Genomic DNA, 24,828 nt, shown 5'->3' with positions numbered 1-24,828 from the left:
GRTGCTCAGGGGTTTTTTTCTAACAAATGGCACCAGTGCTGGCCTCAGGGAAGAGGAAGCAAAGCTAAAATGTTCTTGTCAGAGCACATTCGTGGTCTCAGAAGTTCTCTGTTTGCAWAATTTCATGTTCTCCAAATGTGAGTTCAAGTCAGGAGGAACAGCCTCTCCACCTCAGAGGACTGATGTGTTTGTACAGCTTGTGTCCTGCTTGTTTCTGAAGTGCTTTGAGTACTGACGTGCAGATCCTTGTGTTAGAGAGGCCCTACAGACATGAGCACATTTGGACACCTGCACAGTGCTGGTGGCACAGCTTACACTGACATAAAATCATCCTTGGGCACAAAGACCAAAATAAGCAATCACTCATCATCACAGCAATGCAAGAGCGCAAAGTTGAAACCCAACAAATGGATAGGGGTATAAGCTTCCAGATGCATGAGGAAATCTCCTATAAAGCTTCAGCTTTATGTGTGTCTGTGTTATGTATCTTTGCAAATCCTAATGTTATTTATGATCACATTCTACATTCTTGGAACAAACGAAAATGCTTATACTCTATGTGATGTTCATAGCTTTTATAAACTTTTCCACTACACTTTTTTACTTCAATATTTTTACATCTTTGTTTGCTTTCTCTATATTTAAATGCCTCAACAAACATTGTTCAGCTGTTGCATTGCAAGTGGCTGGTGATTCAGGGCAGACCCAGAACAGGTTAAATTCTTGGTTCAGATGGAGTCAGGCACAGAAGATGAGGTTTTCTACCCCTGCCCACAAGCCATCTCTTGGTGAGCCCTTCTAGGGTTTTGTGTCTTGCTTTCATTGCTGTAAAATGGATTGGTGATGAGTGCTGCCTTTGCAAAAAGGGAAAGATCTCCAAACAAGGAGTGTTGTATGAGAGCATGAGACAATTGCAGGTACATCCTGAGTGAGCCTGCCACCAAAACCAACTGTTGTTTTGGTCAGTTCATTTAGGGTTTGCTTCAGCTTCCCTGGCAGTATAATGACACTGCTGTTGGATAGCCCAGGAATGAAGGGAGAATCTTTGATGCGTGTGAAACATGCATCATTCATGTATTTCAAGAAGTTTATATAAATAAAATGCACATCAATGATAGTATCSTGGATTTTTGTGAGCATTCTTTCATCTGCATTTAGCTAGTTGAAAAGTCTAATCTTAGTGTATAGTCTGTGTTTTATTTTTTTTAACTTTTGCAGATACTTATTTTCATCCACTAACAAGCARATTAGTAAAGTTTTGACTGAAAGACACAACTTCATGTCTCAGAAATCTATTAATTGCCCTTGAAGTATTTAGCTTTCCCAGACTTACAGGTATAGTCATAGTTTTGAAAATGCTCTATCTGTCTATTCTGTTGCCCTGACTTTGTTACAGCATTTTCAGTCTGTCAGAGAGAAAATGAGCACCCAGATTCCCAAAGCCTGGAAAAAAGTCATTAAATAGATCAGACAAAAAGGAAATAGCATGTCTGCTAAATCAGAGATGTGTTATACAGACCATGATGGGTCATGTTGAGAGTTGTCTAACTTGTTGAGCTTAGCAATGTTTCTCTTCTTGAAAATTAGCCAGGAATCTAGCTCTTTCCATAACTTTCTAATCCATCTACAGAGCAGAGCTCAGATCCTGCAACTGATATGGTATGAATCTGGCTTTCTTCTGACTGGGTAGTGTTTAAAACTTTACAACATGATTAAGAATAGAGTTTAGCTTGTGATTTTACTTATTTTGTTAGTTACTGTTAAATTCTTTTGTGCAGGATATATATTGTAGAACATGGGATTTTGGCATATCTTTGCAGCACTGAGAACCACCAAAAAGTGGGKTGGAAGGCAGTCAGCAGGTGGAAATCAAGTGCAACTATTTACTTCTCAAAGAAGTGCATTTTTTGAAGGCACAGGATGTTTCTTTTCCTTTGGGAAAGCATCTCTTGAATACTGGGAATTGACACTGAACACAGTGGGAACTCTCCTCTTCACTGGTCTCAAAGATACTCTGAGCCACAAATTATGGTGGTGTTTTTYACATGGATGTGTCTGCGTGGCTTGAGGCATCTTCTGTCTCTGACTCACCGTCATGTGTCCTGTCACTGGCTGGCGTAAAAGGGAAATCCCTTGTTTTACCAACTTAGAGGGCTCACAGCCTCCTTTGTGTTGGGTATGATAAGGGTGGGTATGATATAGTCTGGCCTTCTAGGAGTCTGCATGCCCTGTATGTCTTGGTTAGGTGCAGCACATCTGGGGAACTGGGAACAGTTGACTAGGAGTTTGAAGAGGTTCCTACACAGCTGCCTGTCCTCACTCAGCTCCTGACACCCAACACGGTTTCAGGGTAGTAAGTAAGGACTGCTGGTCCTTGCCTCCCAAGAGTTTCTCATAGGTATTGCAAAGTGTTTTGATGAGTGTTGGGATCTGGTGTGGAAAAGGGATATCTACCTTCAGTGCTTTGCAGTTGTTTATGCAAAGGGATCACAGAATATGCTGAGTTGGAAAGGACTCATAGGGATCATTGAGTTCAACTCGATGGCACAGCACCATGCCCAAGAGACACACTGTGAGCTTGAGAGCATTGTCCAAAMACTTCTTGAATTCTCTCAGGCTTGATGGTGTGACCTTTTCCCTGGGAAGCCTGTTCCAATGCTCAGAACACTAGGTGAAAACCTTTTGTTAAAATACACCCTAAACCTCCCCTGACACAACTTCAGGCCGTTCCCTCAATCTGGCACTGGTCACAACAGAGAAGACATCAGTGTCTGCTCCTCCTCKTCSCCTCACGAGGAACTTGTAGACTGCAATGAAGTCTCCAGTCTTCCCCTTAATCTCCTCTTCTCCAGGCTGAACAGACCAAGTGCCCTTCACCATTTTTATTGCCCTCCTTTGGGCACTGTCTAATAGCTTAATATTTACAGGACTGTCTGAAAACTTTTACCAACAGAAACGAATCCAATGTAAACAACATGGTGTGTGTGCATTCCTTTGCTATAGTTATACTAACATAATTAGAACAGAAAAATATACACTAACAAAGCTTTCCCATGTAGATAGGACTTTTTATTTCTGGTGTTTAAAATACTCATAGCTTGTTTGTCTCAGGAGTTATTTTTTCTCATTGATTTGGAGTGGGCCCAGTCCGCCTGACTTAGGAAAAATCATAGAATCCTACTGGTGTCCATAGTAGGCAGCAGCCTTGGTTGGTGTTAAACCACTGCAAACAAGTGCAGAGCAAAATCCCATAAGGCCAGAACCAGTGTTTCAGTTACATTTTTCCTAAATGCTTCAGGATTGTCTATATGATCTTCAGCTGAAAATACAAAATTATTCTGAGTAAAAAAGACTRTTCATTTGAGTTTGTTCCTTCCATGTCACACAGTGCAAGCTCTGAATGGTTGGCAGTGTAGAAGGTAAAGTCCCACCTGTGCTAGAGAAGTTTGCTAACCTGTGCAAGGACAGTGGAGGGCAGGGCATTAGCTTCTTGTTTCCCATGTTACATAGAAACTTGGGACGGTGCTTATTTACTTGTGTTGTTGATATTCAAGTCTCTGCATAGGTATCTTCAGACTGTAYGTTCCACTGTTACTGAAATGCCATATTCTTACATTTCACCTATGACACAGGAAGAAATGCATTGCAGTTATGCAGTTGTGCTCTGARTGGCTGCTTTACATAGTGGAACTCCAATGAAATCAGTGGTCACCAAGTCTCTGGCAAATCTGTTAGGTCTCACAGCACAGAGATGGCCTCCCAACACAGATGACAGGAGGTGCCCAGACACAGGGTTGGCTGTCAGCCCTGCTCAGCTGTGCAGTGACAGGAATGTGCCTCTCCTGTCACCCAGTGTTATCCCAAGATCTTACTGTGTTTTTTCTAGATCTGTAGGTAAACTCTTGGTACTTGACTTCGTGTTCAMATACATATGAGTTGGTAAAGTAATAAAAGGCAGGTATTTATGCACATTTCTTCTGTCATTGCTGGCATGATCTGGGACAGGAACTAAAGGCCTTGTTCCTCTCTGGCTCTAACAGGGGCACAGGTGCTACAAGAGTCTTGCTGTRCTATGGGGGCTTGATCTAAGCATGGAATGATACTGTCAGAGCCCCTTCCAGTCCCCTTGTGTCCTTGGGATGGATACCTCTCTGCCTCGGAGGGAGTTTCATCACTGTTCTGCACTCCTTGTGGGCTGCTGCTTTGCCTCTGACACAGCATATRTAGATTGGAAGTGGTGTTTGCTGAAAGCCTGGGACATGCATTGTATACTATCTCCTAGGATTTATCTTCCAAAAGCTCATTAAACTGATCTGGTTAAGGGCCATCAGCCCTCTTAGATTAGAGMTATAAAGAGCTTCAGTGGACTCTACTCATCTGGGTACTCTAATATCTTCAAATGAACTCCATCATAGACAAGAAAAAGCTGCCTGTGTCATGTCTGTCAGYATGCCCCCTGCTATGAAAGCGTTTTCTATTTTATTAGATAACATATTCTACGTAGTACAAGGAAAGACTGATTCTTCARCTGAGAAGAAGTAACTGGTTTAAGTGAGTAGAGTTACATACAAATAAATTCAGTAAGTAGTTCAGCATTGGCTCTTCACAGCTTTCCTTAGATTCCTGGGAATGATGAGCATCTCACTGCATGGAGGAAACTGGTGCTTTCTCTGCCCTCAATTTCTCCTGTGTATTAGATGGCTAGAAGGAACCTTGGAGCTGTGTATGTGTTACAGTGTGGCGGCCCTGGTGTTCACATCTGTCATTCAAGCTCCAACACTGTAGTGTATAACAGTATATTTGCCCCAAATCTGGTGGTCCCCAGCCATTTTCTGTGGGTGTGTACAGATAAGTGCACCCTGCTGTCTGTACCTATGCACTATCTAGGCCAGGGGGATGCAAAGGACATCCCACCAGCTCCTGTTCTGGAGCTCTGTAGTTTGCAAGTAGAAATTTAACTTGGAAATTGTTTTGTACTTCTAAGTAATGTCTTAGCTCAGTATTTGGGAGAGGAAGCATAAAAAAATCCTGCRTCTGGGTCATTGTACCTTCTGTATTTAATGGGAAGGAGTCGTAATTGGACACTGGCTCTTGGTTCTGAGACTCTTTTATCGTTCTACATAATAGGGTTGTCCTTGTTGGTAAGAGTACTAAAATTGGAGACTTGTGTCACTTGAGAATGGCAATGCTAAGTATAATTCCTATATTCAACATACATAGGTAAGCCTATGAAACAGCAGATACAAATTACTGTTTAGAGACAGTTAAGTTGGTTTTAATTGGGGTTCAGGTATTCACAGTGAATCTGACATTTGCATTTTTACACAGAGCAGACATGCAGAGTATATTTTGCATAGTCTGTCATCTTGAAATGCCTTTGGGGTTTTGCAGATACCAATACTTTCAATGCCAGTGTTCTGAGTGGAACGTTATTGGGCTAAAAATGCAGAAAAKACTTCTTTGAGTTTGCCGAACAATCCCTTTAATTTTTCCCTTGATGAGGAAAATTGCTTTCATTCTTCCTGTAATGTTGGAAACACTTCTGCCTGTAAAATGAGTCCCCAATTTTGGTACAGCTTCAATGCTCTAAGAAACAAATTACACTCTTTCAACAAAAGCTTTCTAGCAGGTATTCTCCACCCTTCTTTGTTACTTGTAAGAGAGTTTTCCCTAATGTTCTTACGTACAAAGCGTCTAAGAAGCACCAGAAGGTTTATTTTCTTGTCTTGGACAGCTAGTTCATTTGCCTCCTTTTTCTGTGGTGAGATGTGCTTGTTTTTAAAATTCAACTACAAAACTTCCTGTCCCTTGCATTTGCAAGGTGGTGGGTAACCCTTTTGCCTGCTGAAAAATAAAGTTATTTGATGATGAACATTCATCTCCCAGCCTTTACTCTGTCTCCTGAAAGAGATAATTTTTCACCACTTGAATTGTTATATGGTCGTGARCTCACTTTATTAGGCTGTGTCAATGCCTGTGTTTCACCACAGGTACATTTTAACTGAGGGCATGTCTGTAGCTGTGCTCCTCTGCTGTTTGGGTGCCTGTGAGGCTCCATCACCGCAAGTAAGCTGAATGCTTATTGGCAAAACCTGCCTCTTTCAGCCTGAGCACCCAAAGGGTGATGTGAATTCTTGGGAATCAGAAAGATTCTGCTCACTAAGGAAAGTGGGCCTAAGATGAAAGTCTAGATCGAAAAAGTAAAAGAGAATCTTATACAGACCATAGCTTTGTGAAGTGGCTGTCTCTGAAGAAGAGTTCATCTAGGAGAAAAAACTCCATCAGGTTGGCTTTACTATGACCTTTGCCTTTATTTCATGGTTTATACTTTCTCTTCAGCCCAAGCTGATWTCATCATGTTCAAAGCCCATAATTAGGACTTCTAAATTGTATGGAAATGACAAGTTACTGTGAATTTTTTTGAAGTTTCTTACTTATGTTCAGTTTTGAGATTTCCTCACTTGCTGCCCAGATGCTTCAAAATCRCTACTTTTTTAAAAAGCAAGGCTGTTGCTCGGCAGATGTTCTATTTAACACAGATATTCGGTGTGCAATTCTTTTYATATCAAGCTAGGGTAAGCTTGAAATTGTGCCCTCAAAGCTGAGTCTGCTCTGCCCTCTTGTGTCTTTGGAATGTGTTGCCAAATGCTCCCCAGATGCAGCTGTCTTTTCCTGAGAACTGGAATTTTCCTCACAGCCTTAATGAGTAAGATGCAAACACATGGATATTCATATATGCCTTGATTTTTCAGTGATGAGTATAGATCAACATATGTTTGAACTATATCTGTTCTGCCAACATTCCTCATACACACGCATTTCTGAAAGGAAGGGAAAACAACTTGAGAGTATTTTTAATGCAGCCCAAAAGTGCTGAAATAAACCTGCAAAAGTTGTGGGGTTTATAAATAAAGTTTTTAGGTTTTTGAAGCTTGAACTGGAAAATTATCTACTAGAGGGAGGAGTGAAGAAGGGGTTCTTCTAGTTCATAGGGACTGGGCCTGCTGTGAAGTTGGGCTTGGCTTAGCCTGACTGACTCCTGACTCCTTGATGTACCAACTTTTGACCTTAGCAGAAGTTACAGTTCAAAGCTGTAAGTTTACAGTCATTAAAGCGATTCAAAGGGCAAAACACTGTCATGTTGTGGTTTACAAAAGCTTTGAGATGAGATTTAGCTGCATGCTTAAAAAAAACACCTTGCCGACTTCTCTGTGTGGTTGGAGTTTTTTTGGTTGAAARTGAATTTAGTAGACGGGGTGAGCTGGAAGTTCAGATTTGCTGCTCTTATTGTATTAGGAGAAAAAGACATTGCCCTGGCTATGTATCCTCACTATCCCCCCATGAGCAGAGTGCCACAGTGCAAGCTAGTGGAAGCTACAGTGAAGCACTGAAAATATAGTTACTTTTAAAGAGTCTTAAATAGTTTCAAATCGTAGTGCCAACTATTCTATTTGACTGGCTTTTTTCAACAAAGTAGGAAGTTTAGAGTTTGTTACCATCTGCTGTAAATCTTTCTGATAGTTTAAGGCTTAACATTGCTCCATGAGTGCTGGATGATGAAGGGCCTGAGCCAGTCCTGATTTTGACATGGATGTTTTTGTGCTTTTCTTAAGGGTGTTTACACCAGAGACCAGCACTTTTCAAAGCAGCTTTGTCATTCTTCTGCATAATGCATTGTGTGATGTGGAGGTCGAATATGGAGTCTTTTCAGGAATAATCCTGACAATCTTTCCAGGCCCAGAGAGCAACTCAGGCACAAGCTGTCCTCCATGTGGAATTGCTAAGCAGAATAAAAAGTCTTATTTCCTGAAAGTCCTTAAACCAGTTCCAAAAAGCCCTGCCTGGCCAAGGGGAGGTGAAGCCTTCTCTCCWCTTCACAAACAGAAGCTCAGAGTTAGACTGTGTTTGGTGACTGCATTGTGGTCTTGTGGCAAAAAGCTGGTGGTGCTGAGAATAAATAAATAAATATATAAATGATTTTTTTTTCAGCCTGTCTGCTGCACTTCCTAATCTCCAGGCTAGGTAGTGAAGGATGTGAATTATGAGGTAGGGAAACATGTTTAGACAGTAAATCTGAAGTTTAATAGGYAGTGGCCTTCTCATGGTTTGTATTTCCTTTCTATATACAGGTTTTGAGCTATTCCCATAAATTCTCTTTAGACTCCTTTTCTGAAGACAAGGAAATACAGTTTGTTGATCTATGAATTCAGAGCATTGGATCTGCAATCTATTATTTGTTTTCTTACTTGTCCAAAATCATAAGGACCAAACAAATCCAAATAGGTTCTTCTTCTGTTATGGTTTATTTTTTCCCTGCAGTCATCCACAGCTGCCCACTGTATTGGTAATTCTTAAACATTTATAGCACAAGGACTACCTGCCCTGCCCTGAGCAGCAAGGCATTACTTAGCATYTCTTACTAGAGCAAGCATAAAGATTTCCACCAATTCTCATTGCCAGAAAACTCTTCCCCAGCCAGGTTTTAGTCTGCATCACCCCCATCTTCACATCCCATTGCTTCTGTCACTGTTGTTGAATTTCATCTGGAATAATCCCCTCCTGGCATCAACACCCTGGTTTGAGTGCTCTTTCACCTCTCTGTTGTTGGTTAGCTGTGTTACTCATCCTGTAAATTGGCCTTCATCAGTCAAAGCCCTCATAATAATGGTGTTGCTCCATGGGAATGGAACAATGCTCTGACAAAGCTCACCCCACAGCAGGGTGTGCCAGAGCTGACTGCCCTGATGCTGTGATTGCTGCCTGTCACCCGTGACCGATTAGTGGCAGCTTCCTGCTGTCCTCAGGGGTCCCACTACAAACGCTCCCCCTGCACTTGCAATGAACATGATCCCAGCCATGAGCTCCGTTCAGAGGTGGTGGAGGGATAAAGTGTAGGTAGCACTGAAAGAACAGAAGGAGCAGCTGAAAAAATGAACAGCATAGATGAGAAATGGAGATGGGGGTGAGAAAAAAAAATACAGAAAAAAAGAAAGAGGAGAGAAAACTCTCTCTGAGATCCAATAATCTTGAAGAAAGGGGAGAATATTTAAAGGAAAACATGGAAAACAGGCACCACAAAGTTTGTGCCAAGGCACRCAATAAAAATGAGGACAAAGATGGGGGAGGAACAAAATGACAGAATTTTGACTTTTAAATTTAATTATATGATGTTGTTTTTAACAACAAAAGTGCTACAAATACTTCTGGTACTTGTCTGAAGTGAGAGCTGAACATTGTGATCTGAAAAATCTTTCCCTGTTGCTGTTGAGTTGGCAGTTCTGGACCTGACAAGGTTCACCTGGAGTCCTGGCCATATTTCAAAGGCAGGAGGACTCTCAGATACTACCAGGTGCTTAGAAAAGAAAGAAATACCACTCTTTTAAGTGTGGACTAGAGCAATGTACAGCATCTAACTTCACAGCAGTCCTTAGATTTATGGACAGATTTTTCCTGCTGATATGGTTCAGCACAGGCTGCCTGAAGGAAGATAGTGTTAATAATTGTGGTCATCTTATTGTGTGATGCAGTGTGTGCATCCARAGGGAGGGAGGAAATCCCTGAGTTTTTATTTCAGACCCAATGTGTAAAGATTAGAAACTGCATATGTAATAATCTCCTGGGATTTAAGGTCACTTGTACATAGCCAAGGGTGGAGGATGAGGTGGAGTCTTTTCCAAACTTGATGTTTTAGAAGAAGACTCTTCCACTCAGCAGCATCTCAATGCACAGCACAGAACTGAGTACTGGTGGCAGAAAAGAAACAGCATCAGCTCTTAGCACAGGTTCTGGATTGTACCAGCTCTGTGTCCCGACAGAGTCACTTCTGCAAGTGGTGCATGGCCAGTGCAGCTCCGCAGGAGCTGTGGCCTCGTGCTGTAGTAGTTCTCTGCTTTTATTAAAATGCTTCATCCACACTGGGCTCTCAGGTGCAAATGAGAGTATTGCTTGGTTTTAGACTGGAGGGTTCGGCTGTAGCAGCAGTACAAAGGGTCAGCAGTGGAGCCAGAATATATGATGCCCTTCTCATCTCTAGAGTGTTATGTTTACTTGTTTGTGTGTATTTACTGTTGTTCTTTTTGGCAGTGGTTTCCCATGGCRTCTTGTCACTGCTGGTTTGCAAAGRCRTGGTGACAGTGCCAAGGGTCCAGCACCTGAGCAGAGCTCAGTAAGTTCACACGAAAGCAGCTTACTGGGTAGGAGGAGAGGGGAGGGTTCATTGTGCCCCGGGTGTCACTTGCGCTGTGTGGGTCACATGCTGTAGATCCAAGCTGATGTAAATCAGTACTGAATTGACTCAGCCATTGAGTGAGGTCTGTCCYGGACCTCAGTGCAGAGAAGGTGTGCAGAGACTGCTGTCATTCTGATAGCAGGAGCTTGSTGATGAGAGAAAGCTTTAGCATGTGTTTGCCATCCTGAGAAGGAGGAGAGGATGATTTCTGGCAGCTGGAGGACTTTTTTTTAAAAAACCTACAGCAATCTTTAGAATTTCAGTGTGTGCAATTAAACTCAGAGCAGYAGTTTTCTAGCTGTAGGCTCTACTGAAATCTTGTGTTGAGCAAGGATTTGTTTGTCCTCATGTCTGGCTGTGAATTAATGGTCTGTTTTAGAGGTTTCAGTGGGCTAGAATTGCCTTCTTGGTGGAGAAAATGCCTGTGCTGTGCAAAGTCAGTGGGAGCACTTTGAGATGCTGAGTCTTTTTTGCCACTTTTTGTTGATCCAGGTGGTCTTTTCTAAGACAAAGTCAAAGAAATTACTGTTTGCCCTTTCCWTCATCTCCCCATGCAAGCTGTCATGTAGTCAGCAGGACCACTGAATGCTCCCTGTCTCCCATTCCTGTTTGCATGAGAGAGGAACAGAGGGAAGTGAGATGGAACCATACGTTCCTCTGTATCTGCACTCTGAAGGCAAAGTTATTTGTGAGCCTTAAGCATGTGGGTGGGACAGCTGCCAAGCCAAAGTTGTTCCCAAGTATCTGTAAACTAAATCTTATTCCCTAAATTCATCCAACTAAGGAACTTTTGCTCTGGCAAAGGCTTGTAAATATTACAGTACCTGTCACTTTTGGATGCTGTTCTCTGTTTTCATAGCAGCAAACTGAAAGCTTTGAAATCTGGGATGTTTTGTTTAGTTTTATAGAGGTTGACCTCAAAGCATCAATCTTTCAGCTCCTTTTAGAATGTATGAAAATAGCCTTTTCTCAGAAAACTTCATGTAGCAATARTGCTTTTAATGAACAGAGTCTAAAAGCCTTGGGGATGTATTGAGATATATGTACTAAAATGTAGAGAGTTTTGCATCTCTGTTATTTGTAGTGATTCCGTTTTCTTCATATTTATACACTTATAATGAAGTGAAAAGTATTAATCTAAACAATGTTTATAAAGTGATTTCTGAATGCATGGCTGTTTCAGAGTTCTGGTTAGCTTTGCTAGGGTTTTAGTTCATATGTACTTTTCAGTTTCTGCACCATCTGCACAGCATGGCCTCCACATGGCTGGATTCAGTCATATTTTGCTTATGTTCAAGACACGTCACTGGTTGATATAAACCTGTGACTTGAGTTTGTCAGATACAGTTGCTCCCATGATTTGTGCTTGTCTCCAGGTAGTTCTTGGAGGAAGTGTCATGCTGTTTCTCTTGAAGAAAGTCTTAAAAGCGAGTCTTGGCAGACCCATTCTGAATTGTGTTCAGTACTGTGCAGCTAACTCAAGTTATAACTCCTTTGTGGCCCAAGTTAACCTGGGCACAGCTCAAACTCCACAAAAGTGGCACTTCTTTWAAGCTGTGCTCACTGAGGAGGTAATTTGAAGTCGCTCATAGTTGTGTGATGCCCTTGATTTGACTTTGTAAGTGTTGTCCACGTGTACCCAGCTTTTGTCTGAATGCCTGTGGGCCTGGTGACCAGTCTGAGCTATGGCTGAAACCAAGGTTCTCTGTGCAGAGATTGTTACCTAGCCCTATTGATCAATTTATGATCAAGTCCTATGAGTCCTACAGTGATTTCTGCTTTTCCTGCTGAATTCCTAGGGCAATCAAAGTTCTGCTACAGTGAACAGGAAGTGAATCCTAGAGCAAGTCAACTTRCCAGGTCACTAAGAGGGCTGGTTTCTTACTCCAACCTTCCCGCAACCCCATGTGAACAAGCACAGTATCAGCAGACTCTGCAGCAGACCTGCTCTGTTAAATTTTACCATGGTTCCTGTGATTTTTCTCTTTAACCGGAGCCTGCTGAGAAGTCTGGACATGGTGGTGTCTCAGCAGTGCTCTGGTTGGCTTTGCCAGGCCAGATGAGCACTGCTTTTGTGGCAGAGCAGTCCCAGGGACCAGCAGAATGTATTACAGCTCTGGCACCTTGTCTGAAGTAAACATACWGGAATCTGCCACCTGAGGAGCCCCATGGAGAGATGGCTCTGTGAGACTGCCTAATCCAGTCACATTTGCAGACCATTCTGTTTTTTAARATGCTTTAGAAAATTATGCTTGAASGAATAAAGTTAAGAGCTAAGATCCCAATTGCTTTTCACCTCACTGGTTCCTAACCAGGTGATCATTTTTGCTGCCTGCAAAAATACTGGCTTTATATTTTGGTATAGGTTTTCTGAAAATTGGGCCTTTCATCTTCTGAAATGTTTCCAGAAACCCAAATTCAGGCCTAGCTTACAATCCTTCTGGGTGCTTTCATATAAGCTGGCTATCAAGAAGCAGTTAGTATGGAGAGGGCTGGTAATGATGCAGCTGAGAAGCTAAACTCCTCATCTTCATTTGAGTCTTTATAAACTCCTTATCTTCATTTGAGTCTTTATTTTCTTGCAGATGAGAGAATCTGTTCACCACCCTTCATGGAGCTGACAAGTGCCTGTGGAGAAGATACCTTGCAGCTTATAGAGAAGAATGGACTGGCATTCCCATTCAGTATGTACATGGGCTTTTCCTTGGTGCTTCTTGTAGGTTCTAAATACTGCATATGCACCCCCCAAAACATAGCCAACATTGTAGGAGTGTGGGTTTCACTGCCCAAAGTGTCAAGGTTGTTAAAACCTTCCTGAAACAAACGCTGAGGCAATCTGCTTGGAATGTGGAACAAAACCCTCCCTATCAGCTTTTCCTTTGCCTTTTATTGATGTTCCTTACTTTAAACACCTCGCTACAGTAAACATGCATTCCTGGGAAATGCTAATAGTTCTAACAAAGTTAGCCTCTTGCCCTGAACTTGTGCAAGATGTTTCTCCTGCCAGCTGCATTCGTTTTTTCTCTTGAGAAAATCACTGCCTTGCTGACTGCCCTCTTTTTTCACTCACCTCTCCCTTTCCCTGCTCCAGGGTACAAATAAAATCTTAGAGGGTAAAAGAAAGAGGGTTACCACAAATAACAGACTCCAAGGGCCCACAGCTCAAACAGCTGCTATGAACTGTTTGTGCTTTGTAGCAAGTTTCATTGTGGGGCTAGTGCTTTAATTTGTTCCTTTATTTGATTCCTTGCAGTATAAAGTGAGCAGGATCGTTAGTCGGTGTTTGTTCCCTTGGTGCTTGCCTCATTTGTAAGGTTCAGAGGTAAAGTTGCGTGGAAAAAGCATGTTTTGCCCTCCCTGCCATCGCTCTCCCGAATGAGGCAGGTCTCCTGAAGCTAGGTTGGGAAGCAATACTTAAAAGCTTTGCCCTCTTCTTCACATTGTGCTCTCAATGCAGGCTGGCTAGTCCTCAGTAGTCAGCAGCATATATTCAGGAGGTCTCAATCAACCCCACTAAATGATGATGGAATTGCAAAATAGCACTGAAAATTAATATACCATGGTATTCTGGGAGTGTTTTTTCCTTTTCCTGTCTCTATTTTTATTTTTTCTTAAAAATGCTCCAGTTCTCCAGAGCATATGTCTGTGAGAAATCATAAACCACTTTCCAAAATTTTAAGTTACCAATTTATTTTGGACTCTAGTGCAGGTTATCTGCCTTTCATAGCTGCCTCTCCTCTTGCCTGGCAATTTGATTCTCCCAACAATCTGCAAAGAAGTCTTGTCCTATCCACCCCCTCACTATTTGCAAGTTTTCACTCCTCTGCTTAACATATAAGTAATGTCAGCTTTAGTCACTGTGTGGGTCCTAGTGTCTTCAGCTCTTCTCTGGCCCCATAGTAGAAGGAGCATGTTGTTTCTTTCCTCTTACTGGTTTTACTTCTCYGCTTAATCAGGACAGAGGTGAGAACCAGCATATACAGAGCAGATACGAAACATGAAAAATGTGAAAACTACTGGACTCTCTCTGTTTTTCTGTCCTCCTCTATGGTTGCCTGTGAATAATGAGTTGTTTCTTGGTTTGGTTCAGCCCATCACGCTTACTGCTCTTCCCTAAAAACAGGGAGATAGGAAAACARGTTGTTTTCCACTGTGTCCCAGTTCCTTTGTTTTAAGGACAGGGGTGTTTTGGGGTACCCGTAAAATGGCAACAGCCTCAGAAAAATAATTACATAGTTGTGAAGATGCTCTGAGTAGACATGATSGCAATCCCAGTACTAGCACTAACTTGTTAGTTCATGCTTTGCAACTCTGTCCAGTCCTAATAATGATCTGTGCTTGCACCTTAGTTTTAGGGAGGAATTGAGAGGACACTGTTCAAGCAAAAGACTGTCACTGGTGTCTGTTACAGTCAATGCCTTGGTCTGGTGGACTCCAGTATTTGCATGTGTCGGGGGGGAATACGATTATAAAAGGTTTGTGTGTTCTGTTTCAGTGGTGAATTGTTTTTTCTTTTTTATTTACCCAGTTTGTAAAACCAGAGTGGCCCATGGAACCAACTCTCATGAGGTGAGTTAAAAAACTTGGCAGTATTATCCCCCTTCCAGTCATGTCTTGTCCCCCACTCCCCCCGTGGTGGTTTGGCTGGTGATTTCCAATCCTGTAGTGGGTAGAATGAATGCCGTGCCCAAACAACTTTTCTYTCCCACCTCTCCCTCATGTTTAACTGCACCATTATTTTTTCAAAAATCTGAAATGAATTTAAATATGACTTGAACCTCCTGACATGGAAGTTATTTTTAGCAGTTTCTAGCTTCTATCATCTTGTTTATAGCACTTTGTAGTCTTCAGTCAGCTTTGTCTGCAAAGAATCTCCTTCGGTATCTCCTCTGGGGAGAAATCACTAAATAAATTTCCATYCCAGAAAGTTACTTTTCCAATATGTATGTGGTACACATGAGAAGTGGGTTTGTGCTTCAGATGGAGCAGCTGGCCTCTTTTCTTGAGGGGAAGGGAGTAACAAATAGAGATGGTTTCCAGGCATGTTCAGTTGTAATAATACACTGGGATCTATGGGGAGAACAGGACTTGTAGAACTTATCTGCCTTCCTGTAAGGCAATTGCAGCTAAAATGGTTACATATTCCTGGAAGGAGTGCATTACCCTTGAGACCAGCTTCCTCTAAATTTAAGTGAGTTGAGTCCTGTTTTAATTCTTTTCCATTTGTGCTTCCTGCCTTCCTGCTTACTGCTGATCAGTTTTGAGAATCCAGCCCTTGCTGCTGGCTCTCCTAACTCCTGGCTTCCTTTGTTAACAGCATGGTCATCAGTCCAGGTTTCCCAGCTGCTCCTGAAACGTGCACTACGAGACATTGCTGCAATGTCTCTGAGAGCTGAAGGCCCTGAAGTAAATTGTAAATCTAGATGAGCAGAAATCTTGACTGACCAGCATTTCCTTTTAAAAATGCAGTGAGATTTTTCAGGCCAACAGACAGTCCTGCCAGAGCAGCTGCTATAAATTTTTGCTGTCATTCCTGAGAACACTCAGGGACTGGATTGCTAATGAATTTAAGAYTCCAGTTTTCCTGCTGATTTTTCTGTTAAGAGTTCCTCTGCAACTGCAACCTGAAATTCATGAACCTCTCAGCACTTGTTCCAGTTAGGCTTGGACTTTATTTCCCTTATTTCGAAAGATCTGTCTTTGATCTTTTTCATACAGTGTAGAAACTCCTAAGCCTCATGCCAGAGATCCATTTCTGGGCAAAAATTAGACTAAAATATAGTTCTAGTCTGCACTTTTCGCAGGAACTTATGACTAGAGCTTAGAAGACCCCTGGAAAAAAGTCTGAAGTCTTGCATAGTACTTCAGTAGTAGTAGTCATCAAYTGTGGAGTTGCTGAGTTCTCAGGAGTGATCCAAAACTATATTTATGATCAGAGTGGAACTGTTTTGTAATTCCTTATGGTCAATAATGACAAGCATAGAATAAATACCTGCTTACACTACAGTCTGTCTAAAAGATGGAGCATAGGTCTAGAAGCAAGAAATYGTTGCCTGTTTTATTAATGACTCCTTATTTGATTTTTGGTAAAATCACTCCATTTTTTGTGAATATATTCCCACTGCAGAGCTGACACTGAAACTAAAGCACTGACCAGAAAACCTGCTTTTTTTCCTAAGATGGCTGTTAAGAAAGTTCAAGTACTGGCTAACAGGGACAGCTGAAGGTGCAGGCTTGAGTTTAATTTTGGTGTGTGAGTTTGCCAGGTGAGGCTGGCAGACTCCACTTTTCCCACGTGAGCACACGCCGTAGTTAAGCTGAGGTGGTGTCAGCCTTGCTGTGGTGCCCCCAGTTCTGCCTGGCCTCTGCACTAGCAGTGGCCTCAGCAGCTCAGCACTTCACCCCCATTTTGCCAGTGCTGTTTGTTAAACTCGAACAGAGATGATGGCTGAAAGTTGTGCCTCCTGGCTACCAGGAGGTCGGAACATAACTAACCTTTGGTGAAGCTGCCATGAGAGACCCATAGCCTGAAGAAATGTAACCAGAATTCTTTTTTCTGAGCATTTAAGCAGACAGGAAGGAAAAGGCGGAGAATCGCAATGTCTTTTGAGACTGAATGCCTTATGGACATTGTCAGTAAAAATTCTTTGTGCAAATTTTTGTTTTGCCTTCAAAAGAGSTCTGCATTTATAATGAGAAATGCTATTTGGAAATTATGATATCAAGTATTGTACCCACGTTACTGCCAGACACAGCAGGTCTCTGCTAGATGACAAAGAGTAAGTGCACCCTGCAAGCAAATTCTTGGAGCTCTATTCATGCATGTTAAAAACCATGAGACATTGCAGTGAACCAGCATAACACAACACCACAGGAGTTATATGGGTTGTCTGCTAGTCCATGGGRCTGCCAGCACAGAGCTTTGCAGAAGAGGCTTCACATCGCTTCCAATAGCCTAGGTCAGTGCTGTGCTGTGAAAGATAAAYTCTGGCTTTCCACATTTCTAAAACAGGCTGATAAATACCTGTTCATCTTGCATTTGTTTGTGGGAATCAATTAACTAATACTGGAAGAGAACACTCTAGGAAYAGCACAGTTCTTGCCAGTGTGATGTTGTGGATACTATAATGCCAACAATCTACACAGGAGGAAGAAGAGGGCAGTGTTTCTTGCCACCTGTGAGAGACAAACGAGTTGTGATGTTGTTGCTGTGAATCATCTTGATGGAYGATTCTGTCTGTTAGAGAAATGTGCACAGGTTGTTACCACTCACAAATTCACTCTCTGCTGTGTAATAGAGACAGTAAGAATATCAGCTGCAAGGAGGTATTGAACGCACACATTGACTTAAACTCAGAAAATGTTTATCTACCGAGTTATTGTGCATGTGTGCAGACATTTATTTGATCTCATGTTGTCTACCAGATAAGGAGGATTAAGGACAAAAATGTGCTCAGACTTCTAACTATGAATATGTAATCACCACATCGTTTACAACAGACATGTTTTTGAAGAACAAACCCTATTATATTTGGTATTTTTTACAGAAAAAAACTAAGGTGTTAGCAAAAATTCAGTCAATATTCAGATAATTAGAGAATAGCTTTTTCAGGGCTTTGAGGATGGGGAGCAAACCTGAGCGTATCCTCACTACTCTGTAGGGGCACACGGGTATATGCAATTTCATCACTTGTGCCAGAGTAGTGCTAACTTCTTGTTCTGTGTAGAAGCCATGGCACAATCCATACTTTAATAAAAAACCTGCAATACAGGGCACTGCAATACTAATTATATATGCATGTAAGCATGGTAATGGAGAGGTCAGTGGAAAGACCAGTGTAACATGTGCTGAAGTTGTTTTATCGAAGTATTTCTGTGCACCTACTAACATTGCTTCCATGCTGTTTGAGGCAGCTGCTGGTCATCCTTCATAAGGCCCAATAAATGCCTTCCTTTTTGGCATATTTATTCCAGTGTCTTCAAGAGGACTATCTATTTGAAGTAATGGGGTGAAATCAAGCTAGGAAAATTGATAGGTCAGCATTTGTTAGCAGTAAGAACTACTAGAGTCTGAGAAATGTTCTCTGATGGTGTGCGTGAAGCCCTGGTGCTTAGGCTGTTGTAATTGGGCTGAACCAAATCGGGGGAATAGAGCTGTGGGGAATAACTCATGTAGTGCTCAGAGCTGTTCCTTCTGTTGTTCTCATGACACAGGCTTGTATTCAATACAGACTGTGTTGGTCAGATGTTTTACACTTCTATTGTACCTTCAGTTGCAGTAGCTTCCCCAACTAAAGGCAGCAAATGAAATTGCAAAGAGCTGCGAAGAAAATGTTGGTTGAAAATGGAAGCTTCACTGCYAGTAGTATTTGCAGAGCTGCGTGTCAGTTAAATGAAATGTAATGAAACAGAACAAGATGCTGAGAAGGAATTCAYACATGGTCAATATATATCCACCAGTAGATGCTCCCCCTCATTGCTTGTCAGGTGGTGGGTGAGCATGAAATTATTGCCAGCCTTGTGCACAACTCTGTGTGTGTGTGTGTTTCCAGATGGCCATCATCTTCAACCAGGAGGGCCTCAAAGCTGTTCGCCCCCCTTGTGTCATTCAGAGCTTCATCAATCACAACGCTGTGCTCTATAAAGTTTTCGTGGTCGGGGAATCCTACACTGTGGTGAAAAGACCATCTCTAAAGAACTTCTCTGCAGGCATCTCAGGTACCTTGTACTGATTTAAAAGGAGTTGTCTGTTCTTGCAGCCTCAACAGGAAACATCTCGAAAAAAATATCTGTGAAAGACTGCTGAAGTGAAAGCAGCTGGTTTTGACATACCGTGTTTCCTTTCCTGTATTGTTTCAGTRGGAAGGGAGATAACTCACCTGCTCTGGAATACGTACAAATGACATTCATATAGTAAATATTTATGCAATGGTAACCTGAGTCTTACCTGTTAAACAGTGTTTTATGTCTTGTGGAAAGGAGGAGAGGGAGAGAAGTTCTCTCCTTTCACAGTAAGTTCATGTGTCATTTGTTCCTGAGTTTGTTTATAAATGTGCTTTGGAGAGAATTTCCTGGATTCCATCATTTCAGAACTTCCCTTCCCTATTTTTACCTTGAATATATGTGGTGTGTGATTAAATTAAAGATGGCTTGTGCTCTCCCCTAAATGAACCTCCCTGTTCATGTGTTGTAAAACCTTGGTGGGAAGCGTCCTTTGGTTTGTAGATACCAGCTGTTTTGGGGGGAAGGAAGAATGAATTTGTCAGTGACAAGAGTGATTATTCTGTATGTTACTAGAAAGAAACAGTTGAAGAGTTTTCATTAAAGATTACTGAGATTTCCTTTATGGAAAAAAGCTCCTTTCCAGAGAGGTGCATTCTGTGACCCACCAAAAGCATAAAAAAATTAGCAGCACATGGATGGGAGCAGGATCTGCTAGCTCCTGGAAAAATCCAGGAGGTGAAGATGGGATCAAACTAAAGGAGATGGATGAACAAATGCCCGTTTTCTGTCACTTTGCTTAGTATTTTAGGCTGATCCTAGTATGTTCGTGTATGCCCAGTGCCACCAGGGAAGAGAGCCCTATGGGTGGGGTGSATGGTTGGGACCAGGAGTAGATTCCCGGGGCTGCACTGCCACCTACTGTTCCTTGCACTATTCCTTTGGAAATTAAAACCTGGTATCAAGTTATCTACAACCTGTTTTTAATTGCAGACAGAGAATCAATATTTTTCAACAGCCACAATGTTTCCAAACCAGAGTCCTCATCTGTCTTAACAGCGGTAAGTACATTTGGTCTTTTTTCCTCTAGTACAGCTGGAAACCTATCTAATCCTTTCTTATGGCAGTGTTAGTAGCTAGTGACTCTCTCTCACAAGCTGTCTGCTTCTGTGTTGCAGGCTGAGGTCTGTTTGGTACCACGAACCAGAATGACTGTGTCCCACTCTGGTTCTCCTTACCGAGCTCCGGTGAGGAAAAATTTGTAGGGCTGTGCTGCTTCCCAAACTACCCAGGGCTAATCTAGRGCAAAGGGAAGGAGGTTCTAAATGCAAACACCTGACTTTTTCTTGTCCAGAGAGATTAATAAATATAAATCATCCTTCTAGGACTCAGTTCTGTGAGGAAAGACAAACAGTGAAAATTGAATCATAGAAATTGTGTTGGCACAAGGCCACAGAGGGCCAGTAGTTGTCTGCCATGTGAGCATGCCCAAACTGTGACCATGGGACCATTTCTGCATGTCCTTTGAGACCAGCAGTGCCAGCACACTGCACAGTTTCATGCTAGCATTACCAGTCCTTTTAATAAGATTTGCMCATATGAATCATTACAAGTTCTTGGGCACTTGGCTACTGAGAAAGTCACTTTACAGCACTGGGTCCTTTCAATCCCTTGAGTCTGAAGATTCTTTTCTGTTTCACAAGCTCTGCTGGGGACTAGTTTCATATTTGATTTTGAATTCTGTATGCAACACTGGTAGGCATGCTCAATATTAAAACTGTAACTGTGCTAGTCACAAATCCCTTTGTGGTTATGTTGAGAGAGAAGCCATTACCAAAAATTTACTTTCAAACTTACAGAGTGCSCTCCTGCAGTTTGCCTGCCATCTCAGTCATACACATACATATTCCAGTCGTGTAGGCATAACAGCATATTTCTGCTGTGTAACATGCTGTTTAAAAAGTGAAGAAAAGTGCATTCTCCAGTCATAAGTCAGCTGAGTCACTCATTTTAATAAATACTGACAAAATAATTTATACATGGAAACCCACATAAAAGGTATGCTCTGCCCTTAAGATATCAGCTGAGGTGTACTGTATGACTCAGATTAAACTAACAGCAGGAGTCTGTCCTATCAGCCTTCAACACAGATCTTGATCTGCACTGAAATAACAATGATAGCCAGAACTTTTGCAGCACAGGGCTAAACATGCCACCTGTATGTTTTTTAAGGTGTAGATCTGCTACTTAAAATAGTGAGGTTGATTCTCCATTTGTTCCTACACTGCTTTGCTTCTCTAGCTGCACCAGGATAAAGAAGAAGGACTAGATGCTTTAAAGCARATAAACTTCCAGTTTAGGAAAGATTCTGAATTATGAAAGCAGTTTCTCTTTGGTGTCTTTCTTGGTTTCATGCCACTGGTTCTCTGCAATTAGATTTGGTGGATTTCACCTGGAAACTTCTGAAAATCAATCTTTCCACTAAAAAGACTGTTTCAGAGTCCCTTAGTAATGTGTCTTTTTACATTATAGTTGGATAAAATTGAAGGAGTATTTGAGCGGCCAAATGACGACGTCATCCGGGAAATCTCTAAAGCGCTGCGGCAAGCTCTGGGAGTTTCCCTCTTTGGAATTGATATCATCATTAACAATCAGACTGGGCAGCATGCAGTCATTGATATAAATGCATTCCCAGGTAAGAAAGGCCTTTCCATGCCTGCTTTGTGGAGCAAGTTTTAGTGCTCTTGTCTCATATCATTGCCTCCCAGGTTGGGGATGGGACAGCAGGAGTCAGATGGTTCTGAGATCAAATACAGGCCAAGCTGGGAAGGGAAAAACTCTAATCTAGATTTAGAATTTGCAACTGAAGTATCAGCTCKTAGGAGATACAGTGGAATTTTATTGGCCAGTTGTCATGCCCTTCTCTGCAAAGGGAAGCTCAGGAATTGCAGTGTGGGACTGTGTGCTGGGTCCTATGGGAGAGAAGGCTGGGGAGAGAAAAAATTGCCTTCAAATTTGTAAAAGCAGAATTGAGAGAGATGAGCCCTTGTTCTCAAGGCTGCTGAGGTCAGGGAAGAAGCTATGGGGTGAAATGCAACAGAAGCAAAGTTACATCTCAGCACAGAATACTCTTGCTCAAAAGCATGTTCAGCACAGACAACTGCATTTCCCTCCAAAGGCTGGTATGATTAAAGGCTGAAGAGCTTCAAGGACCAACTCCACTGACAGAGCCAGCACCTTGCTAGTGAGAAGTTCTAACTTAGTCCATCTCAAAAGAGTCACTGGCAGGCTGCATCAGCAGTGGGATGTCTCTGTTCCTGGCTCCATGCAGACCCAGGAAGGGAGGGTCCTTCCCTTGCTCTTCTTCCTCAAATCATCCTAASCTAAAAGAGTTGAAGTACAGCCTAACTGGAGCCAACCCTCCTGGGCATTATCTCTGCACCACTGCTTTAAAAAACAATGGGGAAGAGGTGCCCTTTAAAGAATATTCACAGCTTCTTTCATGGAACTCAAGCCATGGCTTGGGGCCAAGCCTGACCAAAGCCTTGTCCAGCTGCCCAAAGGCTTGCTGCCTTTCATGTGTGCARTCTTTTGTGTTTACCAGGCTTTAAGTTCATTTAAATCTGCCACTCCATGGATGTGATCTTGAGATGAGGTTAATGACAGAATTGAGAGCATGTGTACCTGTGGGAGGATGTTATCTGTTATCTGCTTCATTAGCACCAGAACCCTTCAAAAAGATTTTAAAGATAAATGTCTGAAAGACCTATTGTGTATTTTGTTCTGTGGGAAACTACTGTTACTATATTTAGCCATGGTTACCAGCTGAGATGTCTAACTGTAGGCACAGTCACGAAGCATGTTGGGGTTATGTTTATCTGACCTCAGATAAGTGAGAGGAAGGGTTCCACATAGCCTGCTGTCCTGTGGCTGTGGCTGAGCTCACCCAGCCCTAGCAGCTGCAGGCTCTCACCCTGCAGGTGAACCGCTGGCTCTGATGAATCTGCATCTTAGATGGCAGCATCAAATCTGAATATGCACTTTGTATGTGTTAAGACGTTGCTGTAAATGCAGGACATGGTCTGTCCATTTCTCTCTGACCAGGGGAAGATGCAGAAAAGCCGAGCGTACCCGATCACAGAGAGTGTCTGAAAAATCGGGCAGGTAGCATCTGTAATGATAGCTTATAAATGTTCATAGCCGTTTCCTGCCTCCACCAAAGCTCACTGAGGTAGGCACTTGTTTTCAGATGCTTTGCTGGGTGGATGTCTTTCCTGTCCACGCTCAGCCACAGGACTCTGGAGACTGTTTTCAGCATAGCAAAACTCAGGTATCTTGTGGACAAGCATTTCCAAAATGGTTTCAAATGGACACTGTTAGGATAGCACCTGCTGGAGCACGATTCATGCAAGTTATGTTTTAGGCAGGCAAAATGTAACATCCTCCCACAGATTCCCTGTGTGATACAAATCCCAAATTCACTGCTGGTCGTTTCTGAAGGTGTAATTTAATCTCCACTTCTTGATTTTGTTATCACTGCAGCACAGTGAGGTCCCACAACTGACTTGTTTGAGAAGCCTGCAGGAGCCCTAGGTGAACCAAGTGAGGAGATACCCACAGTTTGCAGCCTTCCCCAGGTGTCCTGTGATCCAAGGGTTGAGATACCTAGTTGTCTTCTTCCCTTCCTTATATTTCTGTTTTACAAGTTTGTGAAGTTTCTTCTGAGTGGCCAGGCAGAATTACTTGGGCACTTCCATCCAGTGTGCAAAGRGTTTGCACAGAGGGAGCCTGCCTGTTACATACAGCTTCCTTTGACTAACATCTGCTGATGTCAAGATAGAATAATTGGCCATCTTATTCCTATTAAATATTTAAAGCAACTTTTTTACAAGTTTGCCAGGTGCCCTCCAACAAGACTAGTTTGTTTTCAATGATCAGACACAGAACACTAGGGTACTATGGATCTCCTGTCTGAATATTAAAGCTGTTACTATGGAGATGGCTTATTCCCGGGGTGTTTGAAGCACTCTGAGTAGATTTGAAGGCTAATCCCGTGGTTTTTACATAAGCAAGAAAGTGCAACAAGCACTTCTCTCCAAGGGGTGGAGATCCTGTTCTGACCACCATGGCCAGCCCTAGGAGTCCTAGTTGCCCCCTGCTGACAGTGGATTATCGTGTGGGGCACTGGGAAACTTGGTGTTTTGAAATGAGCTATTTGTTTGGTGAATCCTGTCAAGGGCCTTTGAGAAAGGAAAACTGAGCTGTTGTCTCACATTGCTGATATTTTGTGTGACTTGTTAAGTATCTACGAGTTGGGACCAAGTGCGATAAAATCCAAAGTAATGTAGCAGCCTAAATAAGACTTAATTGGTTAACATATGGCATATAAATACACTATAAAATCCCCACATTTATCACAAGGTGAAATTACATTCTTACTTCATATTTTCCAGGAAGTTGGGTTTTTTACTGCCTAAGGAAGTTGGTCTTTACAGGAGAATGGAAATTAAAATTGARTTATTTATGGATCTGAGGAACTCTTCTGCCCAGTGATCACATCACTAAAAGTGTTTTTTAAATGTGTATTTACTTTGTGGTCTCTGGTTCTGCTCATGTGCTGCTGTGTGAATGTGAGCTATTCACATGGGTCTTTTAAACTTATTTATTGCTTCAGTCTCCTGTATTAATGCCAGGTCACCTCCAGGATACTTTTATAGACATTTTAAAACAATCAGCCTATCCCATTAAATAACACTGAATGTCATATGTCACCTCTAAATACTAAGGCAAGCTGATAACAGTTTTAGGTAATGCAGTAGCAGTTAAGGTCCATTTCAAGACATTGYACCCATACGTTGCATGTCTGGTTCAATTTTGAA

The 24,828-nt window shown here is 42.1% G+C and overlaps 1 protein-coding gene across 1 annotated transcript in view; it reads left to right on the top strand.

Moving 5' to 3' along the window:
* Positions 1-24,828, top strand: part of ITPK1 (inositol-tetrakisphosphate 1-kinase) — a 138,456-nt gene that overhangs the window by 106,175 nt on the left and 7,453 nt on the right. Inside the window, exons 6-10 of the mRNA XM_057370629.1 lie at positions 12,814-12,912; positions 14,757-14,797; positions 18,781-18,946; positions 19,943-20,010; positions 21,482-21,644. Of these exons, the coding sequence (XP_057226612.1) occupies positions 12,814-12,912; positions 14,757-14,797; positions 18,781-18,946; positions 19,943-20,010; positions 21,482-21,644 (537 nt within the window). The remainder of the gene's footprint in view (positions 1-12,813; positions 12,913-14,756; positions 14,798-18,780; positions 18,947-19,942; positions 20,011-21,481; positions 21,645-24,828) is intronic.

Source organism: Malurus melanocephalus, unplaced genomic scaffold, assembly GCF_030028575.1.
Source record: "Malurus melanocephalus ecotype Western Australia unplaced genomic scaffold, MMel_1.1 scaffold_129, whole genome shotgun sequence".
NCBI classification, from domain to species: Eukaryota; Metazoa; Chordata; class Aves; order Passeriformes; family Maluridae; genus Malurus; species Malurus melanocephalus.
Note: the sequence above shows the minus strand (reverse complement) of the source record. Positions and strands in the feature narration are given on the sequence as shown.